This window comes from Oncorhynchus mykiss, chromosome 13 (assembly GCF_057628025.1).
Source record: "Oncorhynchus mykiss isolate SJ-2025 chromosome 13, ASM5762802v1, whole genome shotgun sequence".
Taxonomy (NCBI): domain Eukaryota; kingdom Metazoa; phylum Chordata; class Actinopteri; order Salmoniformes; family Salmonidae; genus Oncorhynchus; species Oncorhynchus mykiss.
Genome location: NC_143034.1, coordinates 36,026,138 through 36,053,210, shown reverse-complemented (window position 1 = coordinate 36,053,210; position 27,073 = coordinate 36,026,138). Strand labels below are relative to the sequence as shown.

The 27,073-nt window shown below is 40.6% G+C and overlaps 1 protein-coding gene across 1 annotated transcript; it reads left to right on the top strand.

The window, feature by feature from the left end:
- Positions 1–1,876: 1,876 nt before the first annotated feature.
- On the top strand, positions 1,877–25,334 carry LOC110487357 (uncharacterized). Its single transcript, XM_021559284.3, has 2 exons — positions 1,877–18,125; positions 21,805–25,334. The coding sequence occupies exons 1-2, from the start codon at positions 17,780–17,782 to the stop codon at positions 23,019–23,021; spliced, it is 1,563 nt and encodes a 520-aa protein (XP_021414959.3). The 5' UTR covers positions 1,877–17,779; the 3' UTR covers positions 23,022–25,334.
- Positions 25,335–27,073: the final 1,739 nt, after the last annotated feature.

Below are 27,073 nucleotides of genomic sequence, written 5' to 3'. Positions count from 1 at the left end.
TAGCGTTTCAAACGTCACTCGCTCTGAGCCTTGGAGTGGTTGTTCCCCTTGCGCTGCATGGGTAAAGCTGCTTCGAGGGTGGCTGTTGTCATTGTGTTCCTGGTTTGAGCCCAGGGAGGAGCGAGGAACGGGACGGAAGCTATACTGTTATAGAACTATAAGAACATCCAATAGTCAAAGGTTAATGAAATACAAATGGTATAGAGGGAAATAGTCACATAATTCCTATAATAACTACAAACTAAAACTTCTTACCTAGGAATATTGAAGACTCATGTTAAAAGGAACCGCCAGCTTTCATATGTTCTGAGCAAGGAACTTAAACGTTAGCTTTCTTACATAGCACATATTGCACTTTTACTTTCTTCTCCAACACTTTGTTTTTGCATTATTTAAACCAAATTGAACACGTTTCATTATTTATTTTAGGCTAAATTGATTTTATTGATGTATTATATTAAGTTAAAATAAGTATTCATTCAGTATTTGTTAGTACAAATAAATAATAAATATAAAAAAATGCCTGATTAATCGGTATCGGCTTTTTTGGCCCTCCAATAATCGGTATGGGTGTGGGCGTTGAAAAATCATAATCAGTCGACCTCTAGTCTATGTTATTGCTAGGTAAAGTTATGGGCCAATTTCTTAAACACTTAGTGTACAAACCCTCATTGTCAGGCTGATGGCAAAGCTAGCCAAAGAACATTTTACTGGTTGAAGTATTTTTTAAAGTATAAATCAGTTGATTTGCAACAATAAAACACATTTTATTAAGCAGGACATTCAATCGAGCCTTACAATTATAATCCAAAAATAGTGTGACATGCACTCATTGGTGAATTAGTGAATAGACACAGAGCTTAATGTGAGTTTCCTTGAGTAGCACTCCTGATCTAGCACTGATGCTGCTAATATTCAGAATACAAAGTGAAAATGAAAAATCTTTACTCACCATTTGTGCTCCAGGCAGATATACTACATCCATAACAATTGGTTTTCTCATTAGCAGGGAGGGTTTCTGCAACCAAATTGAGTGTACATCGCCCTCGTGCCGCAATTTTAGCAAACACAGCAAACACCGCAAGCACACCGCTTAGGGTTTCAGAAACTTTCATAACTTTCTTCTAGCGTACATCGCTAGAACACTCATCGATGTTACTACTAATGTGAAAACAAGACAAAATGTGACTATTGTTGCTCACTTGACTGTCTTAAAACAATTGTCAAATAATTTTCATTAAAGACTTCAGTTGTTGTACACCATCGTGGATTTGCAGTGGATTTCTGTTGTTGTGGGCCTTTAACCATCTGTCTGACTTTGTTGTTCGCACAGGAGAGAGACTGGACTATCGTGGATCCTCTGGGGAGCCTCAACAACATCATGATGCTGACAAGGCAGAGAATAGTCTCTCCACATCAAAACACCTCAAGAAACACCAGAGGAGACCCACAGGGAAGAAATCTCACCGCTGCTCTGACTGTGGGAAGAGATTCACCTCCTCAGCAGGCATTAAAATTCATCAGAGAATCCACACAGGAGAGAAATCATATAGCTGTGATCTATGTGGGAAGAGTTTTACTACATCTAGCCATCTGACTGTACACCAGAGAACACACACAGGAGAGAAACCTTATAGCTGTGATCAATGCGAGAAGAGTTTTACTACATCTAGCCATCTGACTGTACACCAGAGAACACATACAGGAGAGAAATCTTATAGCTGTGCTCAATGCGGGAAGAGTTTTACTACATCTAGTCATCTGGCTGTACACCAGAGAACACACACAGGAGAGAAACCTTTTAACTGTAGTCAGTGTGGGAAGAGATACTCTGATAAAAGAAATCTGATTACACATCAGAAAATACATGGTCAGAACTGAAATGACAAGATGATGCTATAATTTATTGCATCATAATTGGGGGTTCTTAGAACTCTCATCTGTGTGTGTTTTAACATATTTAACAGGAGATTTAACACAGTGGATTTCAACTTTTTTTTTTTTAATTTACAAAAAGTGACAAACAAGACTTGTTACACTTATCGCGTTGGCGACCCACTGGAATCAAGATGTAGCTAGCTGTTTTCTACAAATTGTCCTCTAACCAGTGATGTACACATTATTCCCAGATTTCGTGTAGTTTTTGAGTTGTTAGTTTTAATAGGATGTGCAACCTCATCTCCCTCCTCTCAGCACAATTGATTTCAACATGATATCGATGAGTGATGACAAATAAGTGTTGTGTTCCTTTGTTTAGCGACCCCTACATTTAAATGCATCACCCCAAAATGTAGCTGACTGTCTTCTGCAGGTTGTCCTCTAACTAGTGAGGTAAAATATATCTCCCATTTCCATGTGTTTTTTTGTTGTTGTGTTCGTTTCAACAGCATGTAGAACTGATTTCCCCCCTAATCGATATTAGTGATGTATTGCTACTTGTCAAAACAACAGCGTTTTTGGTGCTTGTGCAGTTTATAAGGTCCACAAGTAATATGGTTATTGTGGCAGATGTTTGTGTGAACTGTACATTTTATGTTTTCAATATATTGGTTATTGATTTGGACACGTTAAAACTGTGTTTTGACATTGGGGCTGTCCCACCTAGCAAAATGTAATTGAAAAGAATAATATGTTTCCTCTTGAAGTCAGACATGTCCTTGGTAAGGACAACTTGATTGCTGATTGTCTCAAGGGTTGGCAGTCAAAAAGATTTGTGTTTTGCCACGTTTTTATTTTATTTTAACACGTTTTTCTGTTTTGGAGATGAGTTTTGTTTGGACTCGTTCTAAGGGGACGAGAGTTCTATAAGCTAGTGAGTTGTAGGAAGACAAGAGTTCTAGAAGCTAGTGAGTTTTAGGAAGACGAGAGTTCTAGAAGCTAGTGAGTTTTAGGAAGACGAGAGTTCTAGAAGCTAGTGAGTTCTAGAAGCTAGTGAGTTTTAGGAAAACGAGAGTTCTAGAAGCTAGTGAGTTTTAGGAAGACGAGAGTTCTAGAAGCTAGTGAGTTTTAGGGAGACGAGTTCTAGAAGCTAGTGAGTTCTAGAAGCTAGTGAGTTTTAGGGAGACGAGTTCTAGAAGCTAGTGAGTTCTAGAAGCTAGTGAGTTTTAGGAAAACGAGAGTTCTAGAAGCTAGTGCGTTTTTTGGAAGACGAGAGTTCTAGAAGCTTGTGGGGGAAAAAATGTTTTTTTTCTTGTTTTTAATTGTTGACAGCCAGTAGACACCATGTTTATATTGTAGTTGATTATTATGTGAAATGGAAGTTGTTTGCTTTTGGTAGTAAGCAAACTTGTCCAACAAAATGATAGGACATAAACTCAGCAAAAAAAGAAACATCCTCTCACTATCAACTGCATTTATTTTCAGCAAACTTAACATGTGTAAATATTTGTTTGAACATAAGATTCAACAACTGATACAAACTGAACAAGATCCTCAGACATGTGACAAACAGAAATGGAATAATATGTCCCTGAACAAAGAGGGGGTCAAAATCAAAAGTAACAGTCAGTAAGTATCTGGTGTGGCCACCAGCTGCATTAAGTACTGCAGCGCATCTCCTCCTCATGGATTGCACCAGATTTGCCAGTTCTTGCTGTGAGATGTTACCCCACTCTTCCACCAAGGCACCTGCAAGTTCCCAGACATTTCTGGGGGGAATGGCCCTAGCCCTCACCCTCCAATCCAAAAGGTCCCAGACGTGCTCAATGGGATTGAGATCCGGGCCCTTCGCTGGCCATGGCAGAACACTGACATTCCTGTCTTGCAGGAAATCAGGCACAGAACGAGCAGTATGGCTGGTGGCATTGTCATGTCAGGATGACTGGCAGAGATGCAAGGAAAAAGCCATATCTCAGACTGGCCAGTAAAGAGAAAAGTTTAAGATGGGCAAAATAACAAACAAAATAACAAACACTGGGCAGAGGAACTCTGCCTAGATGGCCAGCATCCCGGAGTCGCCTCTTCACTGTGACGTTGAGACTGGTGTTTTGAGGGTACTATTTCATGAAGCTGCCAGTTGAGGACTTGTCTGTTTCTCAAAAAAAGTGAACGGGTCTGAATACTTTCCAAAATATAAGACCAAGCTGGAAGTGGAAACGCCAGCCCAGCCACAACAATCCTAGAGGTTCACTGATGATCAACCTTCTCCTACACATCTGACTCCTGATGATCAACCTCCTCCTTCACATCTGACTCCTGATGATCAACCTCCTCCTTCACATCTTACTCTTGATGATCAACCTCCTTCATATCTGACTCCAGTAATCAATCCAGAGGGTCTTCTTTTTTGGGGAATCCCGATGGACGACGTCATCCAATAGGATGTCATCACGACCACCGCCCACAAGTTATTTGTCATTCAGGTTATCAATAGGAAGAGCATCAGCAATATGTCCTGTCTGGTAACTTATCTCGTTTAATGGATTTAAATTGGCAGGTGCACAGGGAGAACCCCCATTAAAACACTTTTGGAAGTCTTTAACTGTATCAAAGTCTGTGGCCTGTGATGTTGGGCAAATGATAGTCCCTTATTATACAAGAGACCAAATTCTACAGCACTACTACAGCACCACGGCAGAGTCATGTCTTAAGTGTAAAACTAACAATGACTCAATAATCCTTCTGGGAATGTTATGACGTCATAAAGTTATGGGCGGAGTTAGAAAGTTGGCTGTCAGAAGGAGTACAATGTAAATGTACTTTTAATCCGTCTGTCTGCATATTTCAAGCCGTGGCATATGGGGGTGCAGTGAGCTCCCCGATGGTTTTCTCTTCAATCATCTTAAATACTGTACTTAAAAACTGGAAGTCAACCTATCCTCCTTGAGCTAGCTACCGAGCTAGCATACAAACTCTGTAGCACAGAGTTGATCATCGATATGACGTTGAGAAATAGTGCATTGTGGGTAGCTTAGAAGAAATAAATTAAGAAATATGTAACAACGCAAAAACATAACTGTTTGTACTCATAGGTAACCATATCGTGACTACAAGTTACAAAGTCTAACCACACTATGTTGTTACACTGGTGAGTAAAAACTCATGCTTCCTACACTTTAACTTGTCTGAAAACAAAATAAACATTTAACTCAACTGCGTTACCCACTCTAGTCAGCAGAGGGCGGTCTGGGAATTTAAGGTTATGCTGCTGGTGTGACGTATAATGTAGTGGACGGCAACAGTAAGTCAGCAACCTCGGTAGCTTGCTAGACAAAATAGCCGAACCAATAAAGCTCTTTAGACGCTTTAGTGTTTATTAGCCACTGTGTTTTAAACCCACTTCTGTCGTCTAGTTAGTTAACCGATTTAATTGCATATCTACGGTGTTGTTATTAGTCAGCTAGCGGGCTGGTTAAGTTAGCATAGCTAACATCCACGACCATGAGGTCACGAAGCTACTCTCCTGCTGAAGAAGAGGTCTGCTGGACGGATAAAGAAGCTCTGGGGATGAAGATTGTTGTGAAAGAGGAGAAGGAAGAGGAGGATGTAAAACAAGAAGTAGAGGGTGAGGCTGTTACAGTGAAAGAAGAAGAGAAAGAATTTTCAGTGAAAGAAGAGGAAGACGCGTTCAGAGTGAAAGAGGAGGATGTTACAGTTAAAAAAGAGGAAGAGAAAGAGGAGGATGCAGTTTTTGACGTGAAAGAGGAGGAGGAGGAGATGACTATCACATCGAAAAAGGAGGAGGAAGAAGAGGAGGAAACTGGATATCTGGGCCCAGTTTCCCAAACGCATCCAATAGTTCTAATGATGAACTTAGCCATAAGATGGTTTTGAGAAACCGGGCCCTGATTAACACTAGTAAGTACTGTCTTAAATACAGAGGCACAAACTCTGCAGTTGTTGAACTGATGTTTGGTGTTAAAGGGGAAATCTGCAATTGCTACATCCATATTTTGACTCTTAAATTATTTATTTATAGCCATTGATTCTTGAAGAATATAACACATGCCGCTTAGTTCAACTGTTGTACCCCATCAGAACCCCAAATAAACTTTTTTTTTTTTTTATATTTTATTTTACCAAATCAAATCAAATTTTATTTGTCACATACACATGGTTAGCAGATGTTAATGCGAGTGTAGCGAAATGCTTGTGCTTCTAGTTCCGACAATGCAGTAATAACCAACGAGTAATCTAGCTAACAATTCCAAAACTACTACCTTATAGACACAAGTGTAAGGGGATAAAGAATATGTACATAAAGATATATGAATGAGTGATGGTACAGAGCGGCATAGGCAAGATACAGTAGATGGTATTGAGTGCAGTATATACATATGAGATGAGTATGTAAACAAAGTGGCATAGTTAAAGTGGCTAGTGATACATGTATTACATAAAGATGCAGTAGATGATATAGAGTACAGTATATGCATATACATATGAGATGAATAATGTAGGGTATGTAACATTATATTAGGTAGCATTGTTTAAAGTGACTAGTGATATATTTTACATCATTTCCCATCAATTCCCATTATTAAAGTTGCTGGAGTTGAGTCAGTGTGTTGGCAGCAGCCACTCAATGTTAGTGGTGGCTGTTTAACAGTCTGATGGCCTTGAGATGGAAGCTGTTTTTCAGTCTCTCGGTCCCAGCTTTGATGCACCTGTACTGACCTCGCCTTCTGGATGATAGCGGGGTGAACAGGCAGTGGCTCGGGTGGTTGTTGTCCTTGATGATCGTTATGGCCTTCCTGTGACATCGGGTGGTGTAGGTGTCCTGGAGGGCAGGTAGTTTGCCCCCGGTGATGCGTTGTGCAGACCTTACTACCCTCTGGAGAGCCTTACGATTGTGGGCGGAGCAGTTGCCGTACCAGGCGGTGATACAGCCCGACAGGATGCTCTCGATTGTGCATCTGTAGAAGTTTGTGAGTGCTTTAGGTGACAAGCCAAATTTCTTCAGCCTCCTGAGGTTGAAGAGGCGCTGCTGCGCCTTCTTCGCGATGCTGTTGTGTGGGTGGACCAATTCAGTTTGTTTGTGATGTGTACGCCGAGGAACTTAAAACTACTACCCTCTCCACTACTTTTCCATCGATGTGGATAGGGGGGTGTTCCCTCTGCTGTTTCCTGAAGTCCACAATCATCTCCTTAGTTTTGTTGACGTTGAGTGTGAGGTTATTTTCCTGACACCACACTCCGAGGGCCCTCACCTCCTCCCTGTAGGCCGTCTCGTCGTTGTTGGTAATCAAGCCTACCACTGTTGTGTCGTCCGCAAACTTGATGATTGAGTTGGAGGCGTGCGTGGCCACGCAGTCGTGGGTGAACAGGGAGTACAGGAGAGGGCTCAGAACGCACCCTTGTGGGGCCCCAGTGTTGAGGATCAGCGGGTGGAAATGTTGTTGCCTACCCTCACCACCTGGGGGCGGCCCGTCAGGAAGTCCAGTACCCAGTTGCACAGGGCTGGGTCGAGACCCAGGGTCTCGAGCTTGATGACGAGCTTGGAGGGCACTATGGTGTTAAATGCCGAGCTGTAGTCGATGAACAGCATTCTCACATAGGTATTCCTCTTGTCCAGATGGGTTAGGGCAGTGTGCAGTGTGGTTGAGATTGCATCGTCTGTGGACCTATTTGGGCGGTAACCAAATTGGAGTGGGTCTAGGGTGTCAGGTAGGGTGGAGGTGATATGGTCCTTGACTAGTCTCTCAAAGCACTTCATGATGATGGAAGTGAGTGCTACAGTTTAGCTCGTTTAGCTCAGTTACCTTAGCTTTCTTGGGAACAGGAACAATGGTGGCCCTCTTGAAGCATGTGGGAACAACAGACTGGGATAGGGATTGATTGAATATGTCCGTAAACACACCAGCCAGCTGGTCTGCGCATGCTCTGAGGGCGCGGCTGGGGATGCCGTCTGGGCCTGCAGCCTTGCGAGGGTTGACACGTTTAAATGTTTTCCTCACTTCGGCTGCAGTGAAGGAGAGTCCGCATGTTTTAGTTGCGGGCCGTGTCAGTGGCACTGTATTGTCCTCAAAGCGGGCAAAAAAGTAATCCGTGATTGACTGTAGACCCTGCCACATACCTCTTGTGTCTGAGCCGTTGAATTGAGATTCTACTTTGTCTCTATACTGACGCTTAGCTTGTTTGATTGCCTTGCGGAGGGAATAGTTACACTGTTTGTATTCGGTCATGTTTCCGGTCACCTTGCCCTGATTAAAAGCAGTGGTTCGGGCTTTCAGTTTCACGCGAATGCTGCCATCAATCCACGGTTTCTGGTTTGGGAATGTTTTAATCGTTGCTATGGGAACGACATCTTCAACGCACGTTCTAATGAACTCGCTCACCGAATCAGCGTATTCGTCAATGTTGTTGTCTGACGCAATACGAAACATATCCCAGTCCACGTGATGGAAGCAGTCTTGGAGTGTGGAATCAGATTGGTCGGACCAGCGTTGAACAGACCTCATCGCGGGAGCTTCTTGTTTTAGTTTCTGTCTGTAGGCAGGGATCAACAAAATGGAGTCGTGGTTAGCTTTTCCAAAAGGAGGGCGGGGCAGGGCCTTATATGCGTCGTGGAAGTTAGAATAGCAGTGATCCAAGCTTTTTCCAGCCCTGGTTGCGCAATCGATATGCTGATAAAATGTAGGGAGTCTTGTTTTCAGATTAGCCTTGTTAAAATGCCCAGCTACAATGAATGCAGCCTCCGGATAAATGGATTCCAGTTTGCAAAGAGTCAAATAAAGTTCGTTCAGAGCCATCGATGTGTCTGCTTGGGGGGGACTATATACGGCTGTGATTATAATCGAAGAGAATTCCCTTGGTAGATAATGCGGTCGACATTTGATTGTGAGGAATTCTAAATCAGGCGAACAGAAGGACTTGAGTACCTGTATGTTGTTATGATCACACCACGTCACGTTAACCATGAAGCATACGCCCCCGCCCCTCTTCTTACCAGAAAGATGTTTGTTTCTGTCTGCGCGATGCGTGGAGAAACCAGCTGGCTGCACCGATTCCGATAGCGTCTCTCCAGTGAGCCATGTTTCCGTGAAGCAAAGAACGTTACAGTCTCTGATGTCCCTCTGGAATGCTACCCTTGATCGGATTTCATCAACCTTGTTGTCAAGAGACTGGACATTGGCGAGAAGAATGCTAGGGAGTGGTGCACAATGTGCCCGTCTCCGGAGTCTGACCAGAAGACCGCTCCGTTTCCCCCTTTTACGAAGTCGTTTTTTTGGGTCGCCGGCTGGGATCCATTCCGTTGTCCTGGGTGAAAGGCAGAACACAGGATCCGCTTCGCGAAAGTCATATTCTTGATCGTACTGATGGTGAGTTGACGCTGCTCTTATGTTCAGTAGTTCTTCTCGACTGTATGTAATGAAACCTAAGATGACCTGGGGTACCAATGTAAGAAATAACAGGTAAAAAAAACTAAAAACTGCATAGTTTCCTAGGAACGCGAAGCGAGGCGGCCATCTCTGTCGGCGCCGGAAGTGGACCTTTATTTATACAGTTTTATTTCTCCTTGAGACAACATCTCTTTTCCAAGAGAGACCTGGTCCAATAGCAATGTTGACAAAAACAAACACTGTATCCTATATCCTAAAAACAGGGTAAAACAATGTAAACCAACACTGTATAGCCTCAACATGGTTAAAACTATAATGTTGATATCATGGATGGTCAGTCCTTGCATCCATAGGTCTGTCTATGGATTTGAGAGCAGTTACATTTCTCCAGACCCATCATTACATCGTTATTGTTTGAACTGCAGATTGGTTGATTGATTGTTGTGGCTTTTTTTTAAAGGGCAACCTAGGATTTAAACAGAAACAAAATGGCTCCCCAGAGACTTGGTTTGGTAAACAGCTGAGGGATTGGGGAAGGAGAAATGTAACTACTCTCAAATTCATAGAGAAAGCTATTGTATCAACCTTAACACAAAACCTAGGGACCTCGTCAAGAAGTTCAGACATTTTGGTGTATACAGTGTTGGCTTGACAGTCGCTGGACCCAGGTTTGAGTTCAGCTCAGGGCTACCCCCAGAATTCACTACACTATGAATACAAGGACTGGCCATCCATGAGGTCATAATGATAGTTTAACCAGGTTTCTAGGCTATATAGTATATTCTAGAATTACCAGTGTAGATTTCCTGTGGGGTTCAAATTGTTAGAGCTGTTGATAAGTCATTGTATAATATTCAGCCAATTTATTTTCATGCCATTACATCAATGTGGCCCAACCAGAAGAGAGAGAACTCTTCCTGAACCACCTCCTCCTGCTGGCCTTCATAAATTCTGACGTTGCTGGTAATAGGCTACACAAGCAGTCGGCAACCTACATTTGGAGTGCAAATTTATCTGACCATTTCTACTGATCTGGTGCCAGTTATGATTTTCATATGTTCATTTTACTGGAACAGTTTCATTTAATTGATAATAGTATCTCGAAATCATTGTCTGTGATTCATCTACATTCTAAGTGAAAATTATACAAATTTAAAAGTAACTTTAATAACCATCTACATAAAGCCAACACATAAAAACATTGCATTCTGCATTTACAAAATATCCTGATAAAAATAAATATCCTAGAAATATTCTGGTCTCTCAGTTTCCTGCGCCAGTGAGTTTGGGACAGACACTACTGTCGGCTATTTGTGCAAAGGATAAGAACTAATCAGGTATTTTATGACATTTCCACTGGATCAGCTCATTACATTTTTCCCTTTGGTTATCGAAAGGGCGAGAGCTGGAAATATTTTACAAATACTTTAAGGAACTATTCTCATTTGCAATTGATTTTGATTAGACTTTGTTTACATGCTGTTAGAGGTGAAGAGACATTTTCTTTGAGAAGCTCCACAACTCATTAGTGGTGGTGCGTTAAGACAATCAGAAATACTATCAGACATCCCCAAATAGGCACATTTATAGGCCTACATTTGCGCGCAGGACAGGTAGACTAGTCCTACTTCTATATGCGTAATCAGGTGTGCGTCCTTACTCAACATTGACAGGAGTGTTTCAAATGAAAGACAATGAATACATTGACAAAACTGACACATCTTGTGTCTCCTTATGTTATGCTGGGAAAACAGTTTACATGGGCACAGAAATCCTACATAATTTCAGAGTTTGCTAAATCCAATGGTTCTAACCGAGAGTCACCTTAACTTTATTGACAACACCCAAATGAATTCTGTCATTAATGCGGTTCTTCAATAATTACACATTCTTAATACTGTAGCTGTTTAGTCACGTGTTCAACTATCATCAGCTGACCCGGGAAATCATTTTTTGAATGCCTATCAAATGACAAACAGCACGAGATGCAACAACAATCAATGTGCTTCTTCATTCATTACTCTGGTAAAGACAGTTATGCCGTGCTTCACGTTAGATCCAACATCCCTAACAAATGTATGTTTATAATGTGTTATTGTCTGCTTGATTTACAGTAGCGTCTTGTTTGTCTGTTTGGACACAGATACTTTCCTCATAATGTGTAGAGAACTGTTCCTTGATGGATAGGCTATTGTACAACACACAAAGCTATTTTCCTTTATTCAGGACATTTAGAATGATAACACATTACAGAATAGCCTAATAGGCCACTAATATAGCCAGAATAGGATTATTCACAAAATTATCTGGTGATCAGGTTATGAAATGTCATGACAAAGACATTTTAGTTTCCATGTTTCACCTGAAATATTACATTATTAATACTCCTAGGTCTATGTTGTTGTTTACAGTGGGGCAAAAAAGTATTTTGTCAGCCACAAATTGTGCAAGTTCTCCCACTTAAAAAGATGAGAGGCCTGTAATTTTCATCATAGGTACACTTCAACTATGACAGACAAAATTAGAAAAAAAATCCAGAAAATCACATTGTAGGATTTTTAATGAATTTATTTGCAAATTATGGTGGAAAATAAGTATTTGGTGACCTACAGACAAGCAAGATTTCTGGCTCTCACAGTCCTGTAACTTCTTCTTTAAGAGGCTCCTCTGTCCTCCACTTGTTCCTGTATTAATGGCACCTGTTTGAACTTGTTATCAGTATAAAAGACACCTGTCCACAACCTCAAACAGTCACACTCCAAACTCCACTATGGCCAAGACCAAAGATCTGTCAAAGGACACCAGAAACAAAATTGTAGACCTGCACCAGGCTGGGAAGACTGAATCTACAATAGGTAAGCAGCCTGGTTTGAAGAAATCAATTGTGGGAGCAATTATTAGGAAATGGAAGACATACAAGACCACTGATAATCTCCCTCGATCTGGGGCTCCACGCAAGATCTCACCCCGTGGGGTCAAAATGATCACAAGAACGGTGAGCAAAAATCCCAGAACCACACGGGGGGGACCTAGTGAATGACCTGCAGAGAGCTGGGACCAAAGTAACGAAGCCTACCATCGGTAACACACTAAGCCGCCAGGGACTCAAATTCTGCAGTGCCAGATGTATACCCCTGCTTAAGCCAGTACATGTCCAGGCCCGTCTGAAGTTTTCTAGAGAGCATTTGGATGATCCAGAAGAAGATTGGGAGAATGTTAAATGGTCAGATGAAACCAAAATATAACTTTTTGGTAAAAACTATACTCATCGTGTTTGGAGGACAAAGAATGCTGAGTTGCATCCAAAGAACACCATACCTACTGTGACGCATGGGGGTGGAAACATCATGCTTTGGGGCTGTTTTTCTGCAAAGGGACCAGGACGACTGATCCGTGTAAAGGAAAGAATGAATGGGGCCATGTATCGTGAGATTTTGAGTTAAAACCTCCTTCCATCAGCAAGGGCATTGAAGATGAAACGTGGCTGGGTCTTTCAGCATGACAATGATCCCAAACACACCGCCCGGGCAACGAAGGAGTGGCTTCGTAAGAAGCATTTCAAGGTCCTGGAGTGGTCTAACCAGTCTTCGGATCTCAACCCCATAGAAAATCTTTGGAGGGAGTTGAACGTCCGTGTTGCCCAGCAACAGCCCCAAAACATCACTGCTCTAGAGGAGATCTGCATGGAGGAATGGGCCAAAATACCAGCAACAGTGTGTGAAAACCTTGTGAAGACTTACAGAAAATGTTTGACCTCTGTCATTGCCAACAAAGGGTATATAACAAAGTATTGAGATAAACTTTTGTTATTGACCAAATACTTATTTTCCACCATAATTTGCAAATAAATTCATTAAAAATCCTACAATGTGATTTTCTGGATTTTTTTTCTCATTTTGTCTGTCATAGTTGAAGTGTAAATTACAGGCCTCTCTCATCTTTTTAAGTGGGAGAACAATTGGTGGCTGACTAAATACTTTTTTGCCCCACTGTATATACTATATTCTAGAATTGCCAGTGTAGATTTCCTGTGGGGGTCAAATTATTAGAGCTGTTGATAAGTCTTGTATAATATTCAAAAAATGTTCATGCCCTTACATTAAAGGCAAGACATACCTAGATTCAATTACATTCATGAATTGGTTTGAAACCTTTGTTTTAAACCATTCTCAAAGTTGGTGCCTTGGCGGATTTGTGAAAAATGGTTTGTCATGAATCACTATTTTTTATTTAATATAAATGTAACCTTTATTTAACTAGGCAAGTCAGTTAAACACAAATTCTTATTTACAATGACTGCCTACCCCGGCCAAACCCTGTGCGTCCGGTTGTGTGGCGCCCTATGATACTCACCAATCACTGCCTGTTATGATACAGCCTGGATTTGAACCAGGGTCTGTAGTGACGCCTCCAGCACCGAGATGCAGTGCCCTAGACCGCTGCGCCGCTCGTATGGGATTCTGGGTAATCCACAGCAGATTTATGGAGAACTTGAACATTTAGTGGTCCTGGGATAGAAATGTATAAAATTGACATTACATCATAAAATCCACGTTTTAAATCATACATTAGCAATTTTATGTTTAGTAATTACTGTTGTTGATTTGGTGTCAAGTTGGCCTCTCTTTATATGTTATTTGCCAAATCTCAGTTTTCCATGTGGGTTTTATGCTAAAGATCCCTCTTGGTATCTAACTGGAAAATGCATCTTCTTTAGGAGTGCTATTTTTACCCTGTTGACTACTGATCGTTTATCCACACTGTGTTTCTCATCAATGCAGCTAATTTATGACAAATGTATAAAGTATGTGTTTTATAAACACATGAACACCAGGCGGTTTATTAGCCCGGTTTTGTTAGTTTAGGTGTATTATACTTCTTTGCCACCAGAGGGGGACATTGATTACATTTCCAGGTTAATTTGATATATTTTTGATACTAAAATGGATGACAGGTTATTCTGATGTAGTGAATATGAGACACATGGAAATAATGTATTTGTTTTTATTATAGTAAATTAGGAATTAGTAGGAATTGTTAAATCCACTATACGTCACAATAACTTTGATAGACATTTCAACTGTTTTTTTGTTAGTATATTAATAGGGCAGATTTATTTAGAATTGCTGTGTGTGTCCCATCATTGCAGCTTTGGAAATAAATGAACTATCCATCCATTGCACCTTCCTGTGTTGACTCACTAACTTGAGAGACGGGACCAGGAAGGTCACACTAGGTCGATATCTAGCTCAAGCTTGCAAACGTTGAACACACCTCCATCCCCATTAACTTCATCACACCTGCCCAGAACCACGAGAACACACCTCCATTCCCATTAACTACATCACACCTGCACAGACCCACTAGAACACACCCCCATCTCCATTAACTGCATCACACCTGCCCAGACCCACTAGAACACACCCCCATCTCCATTAACTACATCAAACCTGCCCAGACCCACTAGAACACAGCCCCATTTCCATTAACTACATCACACCTGCACAGACCCACTAGAACACAGCCCCATCTCCATTAACTACATCACACCTGCACAGACCCACTAGAACACAGCCCCATCTCCATTAACTACATCACACCTGCACAGACCCACTAGAACACAGCCCCATTGCCATTAACTACATCACACCTGCACAGACCCACTAGAACACAGCCCCATCTCCATTAACTACATCACACCTGCACAGACCCACTAGAACACAGCCCCATCTCCATTAACTACATCACACCTGCACAGACCCACTAGAACACAGCCCGATCTCCATTAACTACATCACACCTGTCCAGACCCACTAGAACACACCCCCATCTCCATTAACTACATCACACCTGTCCAGACCCACTAGAACACACCTCTGTCTCCAGCGCCCCTCATCAGCACTGTTTTATTTCTCTCCGTCGCCCACTCACTTTCAATTTTTAGATAATAAAGCATTTTACCATTCTATTGAGTTAACAACAGAGGATTGGCTGATTTCCAGGTTTTAACTATAATATTTAAGATGACTGATCAGAAAAGTATCATCCAACCATCGGGTATCTCACTGCATCCTCATATGCCATGTTTTGAAATATACAGACAGACGGATTAAAAGTAATTTTACATTGAATAACTGTACTTCTGACAGCCAACATTCTAACTCCTCCCATAACCTTATGATGTCATAACATTCCCAGAAGGATTATTGAGTCATTGTTAGTTTTACACTTAAGACATGACTCTGCCGTTGTGCTGTAGAATTTGTGAATTTTGTCTCTTCTATAATAAGGGACTATCATTTGTCCCAACATCACAGGCCACAGACGTTGATGCAGTTAAAGACTTCCAAAAGTGTTTTAATGGGGTTTCTCCCTGTGCACCTGCCAATTTAAATCCTTTAAATGAAACAAGTTACCAGACAGGACATATTGCTGATGCTCTTCCCATTGATAACCTGAATGACAATTAACTTGTGGTCGTGATGACGGCCTATTCGATGACGTCGTCCATCGGGATTCCCCCAAAAAAGAAGACGCTCTGGATTGATCACTGGAGTCAGATGTGAAGGAGGAGGTTGATCATCAGGAGACAGATGTGAAGGAGGTTGATCATCAGTAGTCAGAAGTGAAGAAGGAGGTTGATCATCAGGAGTCAGATGTGAAGGAGGAGGTTGATCATCAGGAGTCAGATGTGAAGGAGGAGGTTGATCATCATGAGTCAGATGTGAAGGAGGAGGTTGATCATCAGTGAACCTCTAGGATTGTGGCTGGGCTGGCGTTTCCACTTCCAGCTTGGACATATATTTTGAATGTTGATATTTTGAACCTATTTATATATTTGTACCTCCTGTTTCATGAAGTGATGTCACTGAGTACTGCCCCTATATATACAGTGCATTTGGAAAGTATTCAGACCCCTTCACTTTTTCTACATTTTGTTTCGTTACAGCTTTATTCTGACATGGATTAAATAATGTTTTCCCCCTCATCAATCTACACACAATACCCAATAATGACATGACAATACCCCACAATGACATCACAATACCCCATAATGACATCACAATACCCCATAATGACATCACAATACCCCATAATGAAAAAGCAAAAACAGGTTTTTATAAATGATAAATGAAAAAAAATATGATTTTCTTTCAAAAACAAGGACATTTCTAAGTGACCCCAAACTTTTGCACGGTAGTATTGTTACACCATGTAGGAGCAGTATAGACCTAGTCTGTTCATTATATACATCTACATTATGTATTGGTACACCATGTAGGAGCAGTATAGACCTAGTCTGTTCATTATATACATCTACATGATGTATTGTTAAACCACGTAGGAGCAGTATAGAAGTAGTGGGGGACACCCTTGATAAAGATGAGATAAACAACTCTATAAAATAAAGAATTCAAATACTGAGCTATATTGTATGTCAAAAATAAGGGGGAATTATATATGTTTACTGATACAATTGCTCAGAGGAAGAGATTAAGTTTAACATGTCATTCTCAAAAGGTAGGGGTCTGAATTATTGCTACCAATGTTTTCAATACTCCAGCACCCTCCCCTTGGGAGGATAATGACACTGAAATGTTATGAGATTAGAGAACACATTTGGTGGGATCTTAGACCATTCCTCCAAACAGAATCTCTCCAGTTCCTTGATTTATTTTGTCTGCGCTTGTGGACTGCCCTGTTCAATTCAAACCACAGGTTTTCAATGGAGTTCAAGTCTGACGACTGAGATGGCCGTTGAAAATGTTGATTTTGTGCCCAATTAACCATTTCTCTGTGGATGTTGATGTGTCTTGCTGGAAGATCCACTTATGGCCAAGTTTCAGCCTCCTAGCAGAGAGGTAACCAGGTTTTGGGCTAAAATATCCTAGTGGGTAAAGATTATTTATTTACTTTATACATACATTTTTGCTCATCTTTATCAAGGGTATCAATAACTAGGTGCTTATTTTGATATCTAGTTATTTTACTGAATCAGGAATACAGATGTGGAGTAATGTAGAGTTTGTTTTAAATTCTCATAAAAAATCTGAATTAATCAAACCACTTGCTGCTCTTTGTACGTGTTGATATAATATTCTTATTTAATGGGGAGGGGAAAAAATGTTTCCCTAAACTGCTTTATAATATTGAAGAAGATAAATCGTTTAACCTCCTCAACTGCGTTTCCCCCCTCCAGACAGCAGATGGCGATATGTGTCTTTCAGGCGATGTTTCTACTGTGACGTATAATCTAGTGGACGGAACGCTTCTTCAACAACTGCAGCCACCTCCGTAGCTCGCTAGACAACAAAGTCGGAACATTCACGTTCTTTAGGACAATTTAGTTGTTTATTTGCCACTATGATTTAAACATACTTATGTGGAAACAAGTAGCTACCCCATTTAATTTAATATTTACGTTATAAGTCAACTAGCTGGCTGGTTAAGTTAGCACTAATCTAGTCGCTAATGCTAACTAGCTATTATCTCCGACCATGAGTTCACTAAGCTACTCTCCTCCTGCTGAAGAAGAGGTGGTCTGCTGGACGGAGAAGGAAGCTCTCGTCAAAGAGGAGGCGGAAGAGAGAGATGTTACAATACAAAAACAAGTAGAGGGTGAGTCTGTTACCGTGAAAGAAGAGGAAGACGCCTTCAGAGTGAAAGAGGAGGAGGATGTTACTGTAAAAGAAAAGGAGGAAGATGCAGTTTTTAGAGTGGAGGATGAAGTGAAAGAAGATGAAGACGTTTTATTAATGAAGGCTGAAGAGGGGGAGATTACTGTCACATTAGAGGAGGACGAAGAAGAGAAGACTGGAGAACTGATTAACACCAGTAAATACAGTGAGTACTACCTTATAAAACAGGGACATTGATCTGATTAACACCAGTAAATACAGTGAGTACCGTCTTATAAAACAGGGACATTGATCTGATTAACACCAGTAAATACAGTGAGTACTATATTACAAAACAGGGACACAAAACTCTGCAATTGTTAAACTAATGTGTGATTTTAAAAGGTCATTCTACACATATGTTTTTGTACTTTCGGAATTGTTGATGACGTCCTCCAGTGATTTTAAAAAAACTTTTCCTGTTGAAAAGTGATATATAAATACAGGAAAGTATAAACACACTAAAGGGAAATAAATAAATGTTGTGTTTTTTGAGAGAACTGCAAACTAGAAGGAGTGAGTGATGTCATAGTAATGCATTCAAGGAGTTGGCTTGATGGGAAGTCGTGATGTCAACCAAATAGAGACTGATCTTTATGTGAATATTCATTATTATTTTTAAAAACCTTCTTGTTCTGGCAAATTGGTTGTTGATCATTGCTAGAAAGCTATTTTCAAATCCTTGCTATAGACTTTCAAGACAATTTATGTCCAAACTTTAACTAGTCCACTCAGGAACATTTCATGTCATCTTGGTAAGCTCCTCCAATGTAGATTTGACCTTCTGGTTTAGGTTATTGTCCTATTAGAACAGTTTTTTTTATATTCAGATCTCTGAAATGCACTCTACCTACATAACATTTAGTGCCTCCTTTATATTACACTGGGAAAGCAGTTTTCATGGGTACAGAAATCCTAAATCATTTCAGAGTATGCTAAATCCAATGGTTCTAACCGAGAGTCACCTTAACTTTATCGACAACACCCAAATCGATACTGTCATTAACATGGTTCTTCAATAATTACATATAATACTTAATACTGTAGCTGTTTAGATACAGTCATATGTTCAACTATCATCAGCTGATCCAGGAAATCATTTTGGAGAACTGTTCCTTGATGGATAGGGTATTGTATAACACACAGAGCTATTTTCCTTTATTCAGGACATTTAGAATGACAACACATTACAGAGTAGACTAGTGGGATTATTCACAAAATTATCTGGTGATCAGGTTATGAAATGTCATGACAGACATTTTAGTTTCCATGTTTCACCTGAAATATTAAATGATTTATAGTCCTCGGTCTATGTTGTTGTTAGGTGAAGTTATGGGTCCTACAGTAGGTCTATGTTATTGTTAGGTGAAGTTATGGGTCCTACAGTAGGTGTATGTTATTGTTAGGTGAAGTTATGGGTCCTACAGTAGGTCTATGTTATTGTGAGGTGAAGTTATGGGCCAATTTGTTAAAAACAGTGTGCAAAGCTAGCCAAAGAGAATTTTACTGGTTGAAGTGTTTTAAGTATAAAGCAGTTAATATGCGACAATAACACAAACATATTAAGCAGGACATTCAAACAAGTCTTACAATTATAATCCAAAAGTAATGTGAAATTCACTCATATTCAACCTTGAAATGGAGGCTATTTTTGCTCTCAGCCGAGTTTTCCCCCACGGTGGTGAATTAGTGAATAGACACAGAGCTTTATGTGAGTTTCCTTGAGTAGCACTCCTGATCTTGCACTGTAATATTCAGAATACATTGTGAAAAACTAAAATGTTTGCTCACCATTTTTGTTCCAGGCAGATATACTACATCCATAACTAGTGGTTTCCTCATTACCAGATATATATACTACATCAATAACTAGCGATTTCCTCATTACCAGATATACTACATCCATAACTAGTGGTTTCCTCATTAGCAGGGAGGAGTTTCTGCAATCAAATTGTGTGCACTTTGTCCTCGTGTCGCAATTTTAGCAAACACAGAAAGGGGCCTATATTGGAGACAAAAAAAATATGTCTGGTTACTACTAATGTGAAAACAAGACAAAATATGATTGTTGCTCACTTGACTGTCTTAATTGTCAAATAATTTAACAGGCGTCAATCGTTGTACAACTTCATGGGTATGGTCTGGGCATCACCTTGTACAGTGCCTTGCGAAAGTATTCGGCCCCCTTGAACTTTGCGACCTTTTGCCACATTTCAGGCTTCAAACATAAAGATATAAAACTGTATTTTTTGTGAAGAATCAACAACAAGTGGGACACAATCATGAAGTGGAACGACATTTATTGGATATTTCAAACTTTTTTAACAAATCAAAAACTGAAAAATTGGGCGTGCAAAATTATTCAGCCCCTTTACTTTCAGTGCAGCAAACTCTCTCCAGAAGTTCAGTGAGGATCTCTGAATGATCCAATGTTGACCTAAATGACTAATGATAAATACAATCCACCTGTGTGTAATCAAGTCTCCGTATAAATGCACCTGCACTGTGATAGTCTCAGAGGTCCGTTAAAAGCGCAGAGAGCATCATGAAGAACAAGGAACACACCAGGCAGGTCCGAGATACTGTTGTGAAGAAGTTTAAAGCCGGATTTGGATACAAAAAGATTTCCCAAGCTTTAAACATCCCAAGGAGCACTGTGCAAGCGATAATATTGAAATGGAAGGAGTATCAGACCACTGCAAATCTACCAAGACCTGGCCGTCCCTCTAAACTTTCAGCTCATACAAGGAGAAGACTGATCAGAGATGCAGCCAAGAGGCCAATGATCACTCTGGATGAACTGCAGAGATCTACAGCTGAGGTGGGAGACTCTGTCCATAGGACAACAATCAGTCGTATATTGCACAAATCTGGCCTTTAAGGAAGAGTGGCAAGAAGAAAGCCATTTCTTAAAGATATCCATAAAAAGTGTTGTTTAAAGTATGCCACAAGCCACCTGGGAGACACACCAAACATGTGGAAGAAGGTGCTCTGGTCAGATGAAACCAAAATTGAACTTTTTGGCAACAATGCAAAACGTTATGTTTGGCGTAAAAGCAACACACCATCCCCATTGTCAAACATGGTGGTGGCAGCATCATGGTTTGGGCCTGCTTTTCTTCAGCAGGGACAGGGAAGATGGTTAAAATTGATGGGAAGATGGATGGAGCCAAATACAGGACCATTCTGGAAGAAAACCTGATGGAGTCTGCAAAAGACCTGAGACTGGGACGGAGATTTGTCTTCCAACAAGACAATGATCCAAAACATAAAGCAAAATCTACAATGGAATGGTTCAAAAATAAACATATCCAGGTGTTAGAATGGCCCAGTCAAAGTCCAGACCTGAATGCAATCGAGAATCTGTGGAAAGAACTGAAAACTGCTGTTCACAAATGCTCTCCATCCAACCTCACTGAGCTCGAGCTGTTTTGCAAGGAGGAATGGGAAAAAAATTCAGTCTCTCGACGTGCAAAACTGATAGAGACATACCCCAAGCGACTTACAGCTGAAATCGCAGCAAAAGGTGGCGCTACAAAGTATTAACTTAAGGGGGCTGAATAATTTTGCACGCCCAATTTTTCAGTTTTTGATTTGTTAAAAAAGTTTGAAATATCCAATAAATGTCGTTCCACTTCATGATTGTGTCCCACTTGTTGTTGATTCTTCACAAAAAAATACAGTTTTATATCTTTATGTTTGAAGCCTGAAATGTGGCAAAAGGTCGCAAAGTTCAAGGGGGCCGAATACTTTCGCAAGGCACTGTACCTCAAAAGAACAGTGGATTTCTGCTGTTGTGGGCCTTAAGGGCCTTAACCGTCTGTCTGAATTTGTCATTCACACAGGAGAGAGACGGGACAATCGTGGATCCTTTGTGGAGCCTCAACATGATGCTGACGAGGCAGAGAAAAGTCTCTCCGCATCAGAACAACTCAAGAAACACCAGCAGAGACCCACCGGGAAGAAATCTCACTGCTTCTCTGACTGTGGGAAAATATTAAACTCTTCAGTAAAACTTAAAATACATAAAATAATTCACACTGGAGAGAAACCATTTGGCTGTACTCAATGTGGGAAGAGTTTTTTTCGGCTACAAACCCTGAAATCACACCAGAGAATACACACTGGGGAGAAACCTTATAGCTGTGATCAATGTGGGAAGAGTTTTACTCAGCTAAACAGCCTGATTGTACACCAGCGGACACACACAGGAGAAAAATCTTATAGCTGTAGTCAGTGTGGTAAGAGTTTTTCTACATCTAGCTATCTAACTATACACCAGAGAACACACACAGGAGAGAAACCATATAGCTGTAATCAATGTAGGAAGAGTTTTACTCAGCTAAACAGCCTGATAGTACACAAGCGGACACACACAGGAGAGAAACCTTATAGCTGTGATCAATGTGGAAAGAGTTTCGGTACATCTGGCTGCCTGAATACACACCAGAGAACACACACAGGAGAGAAACCTTATACATGTGATCAATGTGGGAAGAGTTTTGGTACATCTGGCTCCCTGAATACACACCAGAGAACACACACAGGAGAGAAATCGTATAGCTGTATTCAGTGTGGGAAGAGTTTTACTCAGCTAAACAGCCTGATAGTACACCAGCGGACACACACAGGAGAGAAACCTTATAGCTGTGAACAATGTGGGAAGGGTTTTACTACATCTAGCCAGCTGACTTTACACCAGAGAATACATACAGGAGAGAAACCTTATAGCTGTGATCAATGTGGGAAGAGTTTTACTACATCTAGCCAGCTAACTATACACCAGAGAACACACACAGGACATACTCTTTATAGCTGTACTCAATGTGGGAAGAGTTTTTCTACATCTAGTTATCTAACTATACACCAGAGAACACACACAGGAGAGAAACCATTTAGCTGTAATCAATGTGGGAGGAATTTTACTTGGCTCAACAGCCTGGTATCACACCAGAGAACACACACAGGCGAAAAACCTCATAGCTGTAATCAATGTGGGAAGAGATACTCTGATAAGAGATCTCTGACTAAACATCAGAAAATACATGTTGTTGTTTCATGATGTCAATTAAATGATGTCACAATGTAGAATGTTTTAACATTGTAGGAGCAGTATTTTAATGAATGTCAGAATATAGAACCGTTAACATTTGCCCCCTGGGTTCAATGATTTTAGACTCCGGGGAAAAATTCAAGCTCTGAATTGAAAGATAACTAAATATGAGATTTGACAAAAAGTGACTAACAAAGAAAGAGTTGTGTTACACTTACCACGTTTGTGACCCACTTGAATCAAAATGCAACACTTCAAAATGTAGCGAGCTGTTTTCTACTATTTGTCCTCTAACCAGGGATGTACACAATACTTCCAGATTCCGTGTGAGTTCTGAGCTGTTAGTTTTAACAGGATGTGCAGCCTCATCTCCCTCCTGTCAAACAATTGATTTTAACATGATATTGATGAGTGATGACATAAGTGTTGTGTTCCTTTGTTTAGCGACCCCTAAATTTAAATGCATCACTCCAAAATGTAGCTGACTGTCTTCTGCAAGTTGTCCTCTAATCAGTGAGGTAAAATATATCTCCCATTTCCATATGTTTATTTTAGCTGTGTTAGTTTCAACATCATGTACAACCTGATTTCCCCCCCCCCCCCCCCCCCCCCCCCAATCGATATCAGTGATTTATTGCTACTTGTCAAAACAACAGCGTTTTTGGTGCTTGTGCAGTTTATAAGGAGCTTGTTTAACAATATTTAATTATAAGCTGATTGTTTAAAAAAAATACAAGTAATGTATTATTGCAGATGTTTGTGTATATAGCACATTTTATGTCTAGGATTTCAATTAATAACAAACTTTTTCTGCATGTTATTGATTGGACACGTTAAAACTGTGACATTGGGGATATCCTACCCAGCAAAATGTCACTGAAATTAAGACTATGCCCAATATAAGTTTGGTTTTGGTTGAAAGTTGAAAATAAATGTTTTTTATTTCAACATACTTGCAGCCTATACACATGGACGCAGTATAATAAATTGGTCTATAATCAATTTTATTAACAATCCTAATAAATTGAGTCATAAATGTAGGATATATTTGTTGTCCTAAGGGGAAGGTGTTACAGGCTTTGGTTTTTCCATTTATGTTGAGGTTGGACTTTAGCACGTATAGCTCGTTAGCACGTAGGACGCACTGATTGGTGTCATTTCAAAGAGTATGGCCCCCCCACCCCCTGTTTTATTGACCTTAGGGCTGTTGTCTATGAAACAGGAATGTTCGGGGTATTGGCTGTGGCAGACGCATTATAAATAAAGTCCAGAACAAGACATGCGACCCCAGAACAGTAAACAAGATTTTTTAAATAAAGCCCCAGACTATTAAACAGACAAATTCTCGGGGTGCTATGCGGGGTGCTATGCGGCTCATGTCATGAACCCGATGACAAAAGCCTGGAGGATGTTTTGTGTGAGACCCCAGAATGTTTTAAAGGAGTTTTGGGTACGAGTGAGGGACATATGTCTTACATATTCCAACCTGAGGAATCTACGGTTAAGATATTCACAGACAGCGGCCCCAAACCCGGGAGTTTTTCTCCGGCACTACGGATGAGAGAATGGCTTAAGATAAGACTCGCGCTCTGTCAAATTGAACAGGCCCTGAGCGGTACTACTCTGCCCGGATATGCCCTGGAAGAACTGGTCTGCGGACGCAGTGATCTGATGGCCCTAAGAATCGCTTCAATGGCGTATACCCCTGACTCCAAAGTGACAATTTTAGCATGTGAACAATTTGATAGTGCAAATACGACGAAATCTGTCAGTTCATATGCATTTTCCAAAGCATGCAAGGATGTAAACTTTTTTATTCCCGTGTTCAGTTTTAAATGGCGTGATTATCATATATTCAGAATACTTATGAATTAGCTGGACAGTCTTTTCCAAAATCGTGAACAATTACGGCGATGGCCGAGGTTATCGTTGACACAAACAGGACTCACAAGCCAGAAGGAGGATCTTTCCCTGGAGTGAAAACGTACGGAGCTTTGATGGAGCGTGCAAGCGTCTTTGCGATGGTGAATTGGAAACGGATAATGGTCAGGGCTAATCAGCCCCTTTATCTGTAAGAAATAGTAAAAAGGTTGAATTATAACGTGTGTTAAAATGTATGTACTAAATATTTTGAATTAAATCATTGGTTTTAAAATTGTATCTCACCCTTTAACGAAAGGGGATCTCTCATTTTCTCTCACTACCTGGTCTGTAGCAGAGAAATGCAATGTCTTTAAAAAAAACAATGTATTATTTTATAGTCTTTCCTACAATGGTATATTATAAACATTACTGGTTATTAAAGTTTGTAATGATGTACAACTGTAGGCCTCCAATGTTTTTACATAAAACAGTCGTGGTGCATGTTTAAATATTAGTAAAATGTCTTTAAAAAGTTTGTACTAAATATTTTGGAATTAAATAAAAGGAATTTAAAACAGTATCTCACCCTTTAACGATAGGAAAATGTATTTTACATCATCACCCCGGTCTGTCGCGTAGAAAAATACACGGAAAATCAGGGTGGGTGCGTGAGTGTGCATGTGACGGGCCAGCGGGAGTGTGTGTGTTTCAAAAAAATGAGGGGGTGGGTGTGTTTCAACAATGCCCAGGCATCTACACTCAAGGCCCTTTCTCTCTGTAGGGGATCGTTTGAAACCAAGGTTTGCACTATCATGCATACAGTATGTCCAGATATCTGCCTACCCCCCATCAAAAAAGTGTGACGGCGTCTCATAAAATGGGCACTTTCCATTCATTAACACACAGGTCTTTCAAATCCGAATTTTATCTCACCCCAGAGGATGTGGTTCAAACACACCAGAAAGAATCCAAGACCCCGGGGTTAAACAATGTTATTTCTAATCAGCGGCGGGTGCCCCCACCCCGGTCTATAAATTTACATCGGACACCCCACCAAGGTGCTAACCCTAAGGATGCAGGAAATAAAAAAAAGCAATGCATGCAGACGAAATGTCTCGACATCCCCTCCTGTTGTTTGAATTCACTGCCTTTTGTTCTCTAAAACATTCTGGGGGGTACTCCAACCCCATTTTATGACATACAAGATATTGCCCGGAAAAATGCCACCACGGCATGTAAACTCATTCCTTACTATCTCTAGTTAGGGACACGACCGTGGAGCGAGTCTAGTGAAGCATTTACTTTCCCACTCTGTTAGCACAGCTTTAGCGCAAACCCACAGGCCAACAGCCCCGAATATTTATCGGCCAGGACAGATAAAAAAAAGATAGTCTGTGAATCCCTCCTAATGGATCTTTCTGAAGGTGAGTTCGTGAAAAAATATATTTTAAGATTTGGACTCGCTAAGTTGTCTGAATAGTATGGATATTATTGTAATATTAAACAGGAGTTATATGTGTTTTAAACGGGGGAACAGCGATTTTTTAGGTATGTATTTCAGGCCAAATGCACATATAAGTTAAAGTGTATATATTTTGTATAAATACATGTTAATATTATCTAACGTTTGTAGGGTCCCCATCATTTACGCAGCTTTTAAGAGGTTTAAATGATCTGGAACAGAACGCGGTAGACGGTGATTCTCAGACTCAAAACCCATGCAGCCAATCCCCATCAACCTATTTTCGACGTAAGTCCAAATAATCACATACCAAAGAATATTTAGAAATTAAAAAACAAATAGTGTGCACCCTATATTAAAAGCTATTTTTGTATTTACAGCCGACATACAGCCAAGAAGGATAATGGCCTCCTTATGGACCCTGAACGACTTCGTTGGAGCAGATGACACATCCGATGACACAGATGCAATTCTCCCGTTCTGCACAAACGTTTTTTCCAGCACACCGAGAACAGAGAATTTAAATGTCCCGCCAACTCCCCCGGGAACCTCCACCCACTCGCTACATATTCCAGGCCCCAACAAGCAGCGCATAACGAGGGCTCTTGTACATTGCTCTGAATCAACCCCTCCAGAGAAGTACTACTGTGCCGGGAACTTGCGGCTTCACGATCAGGCGCTCCATGGACACGGTATGAAGACATTATATATAATAATATTATTAGTTATACATAGT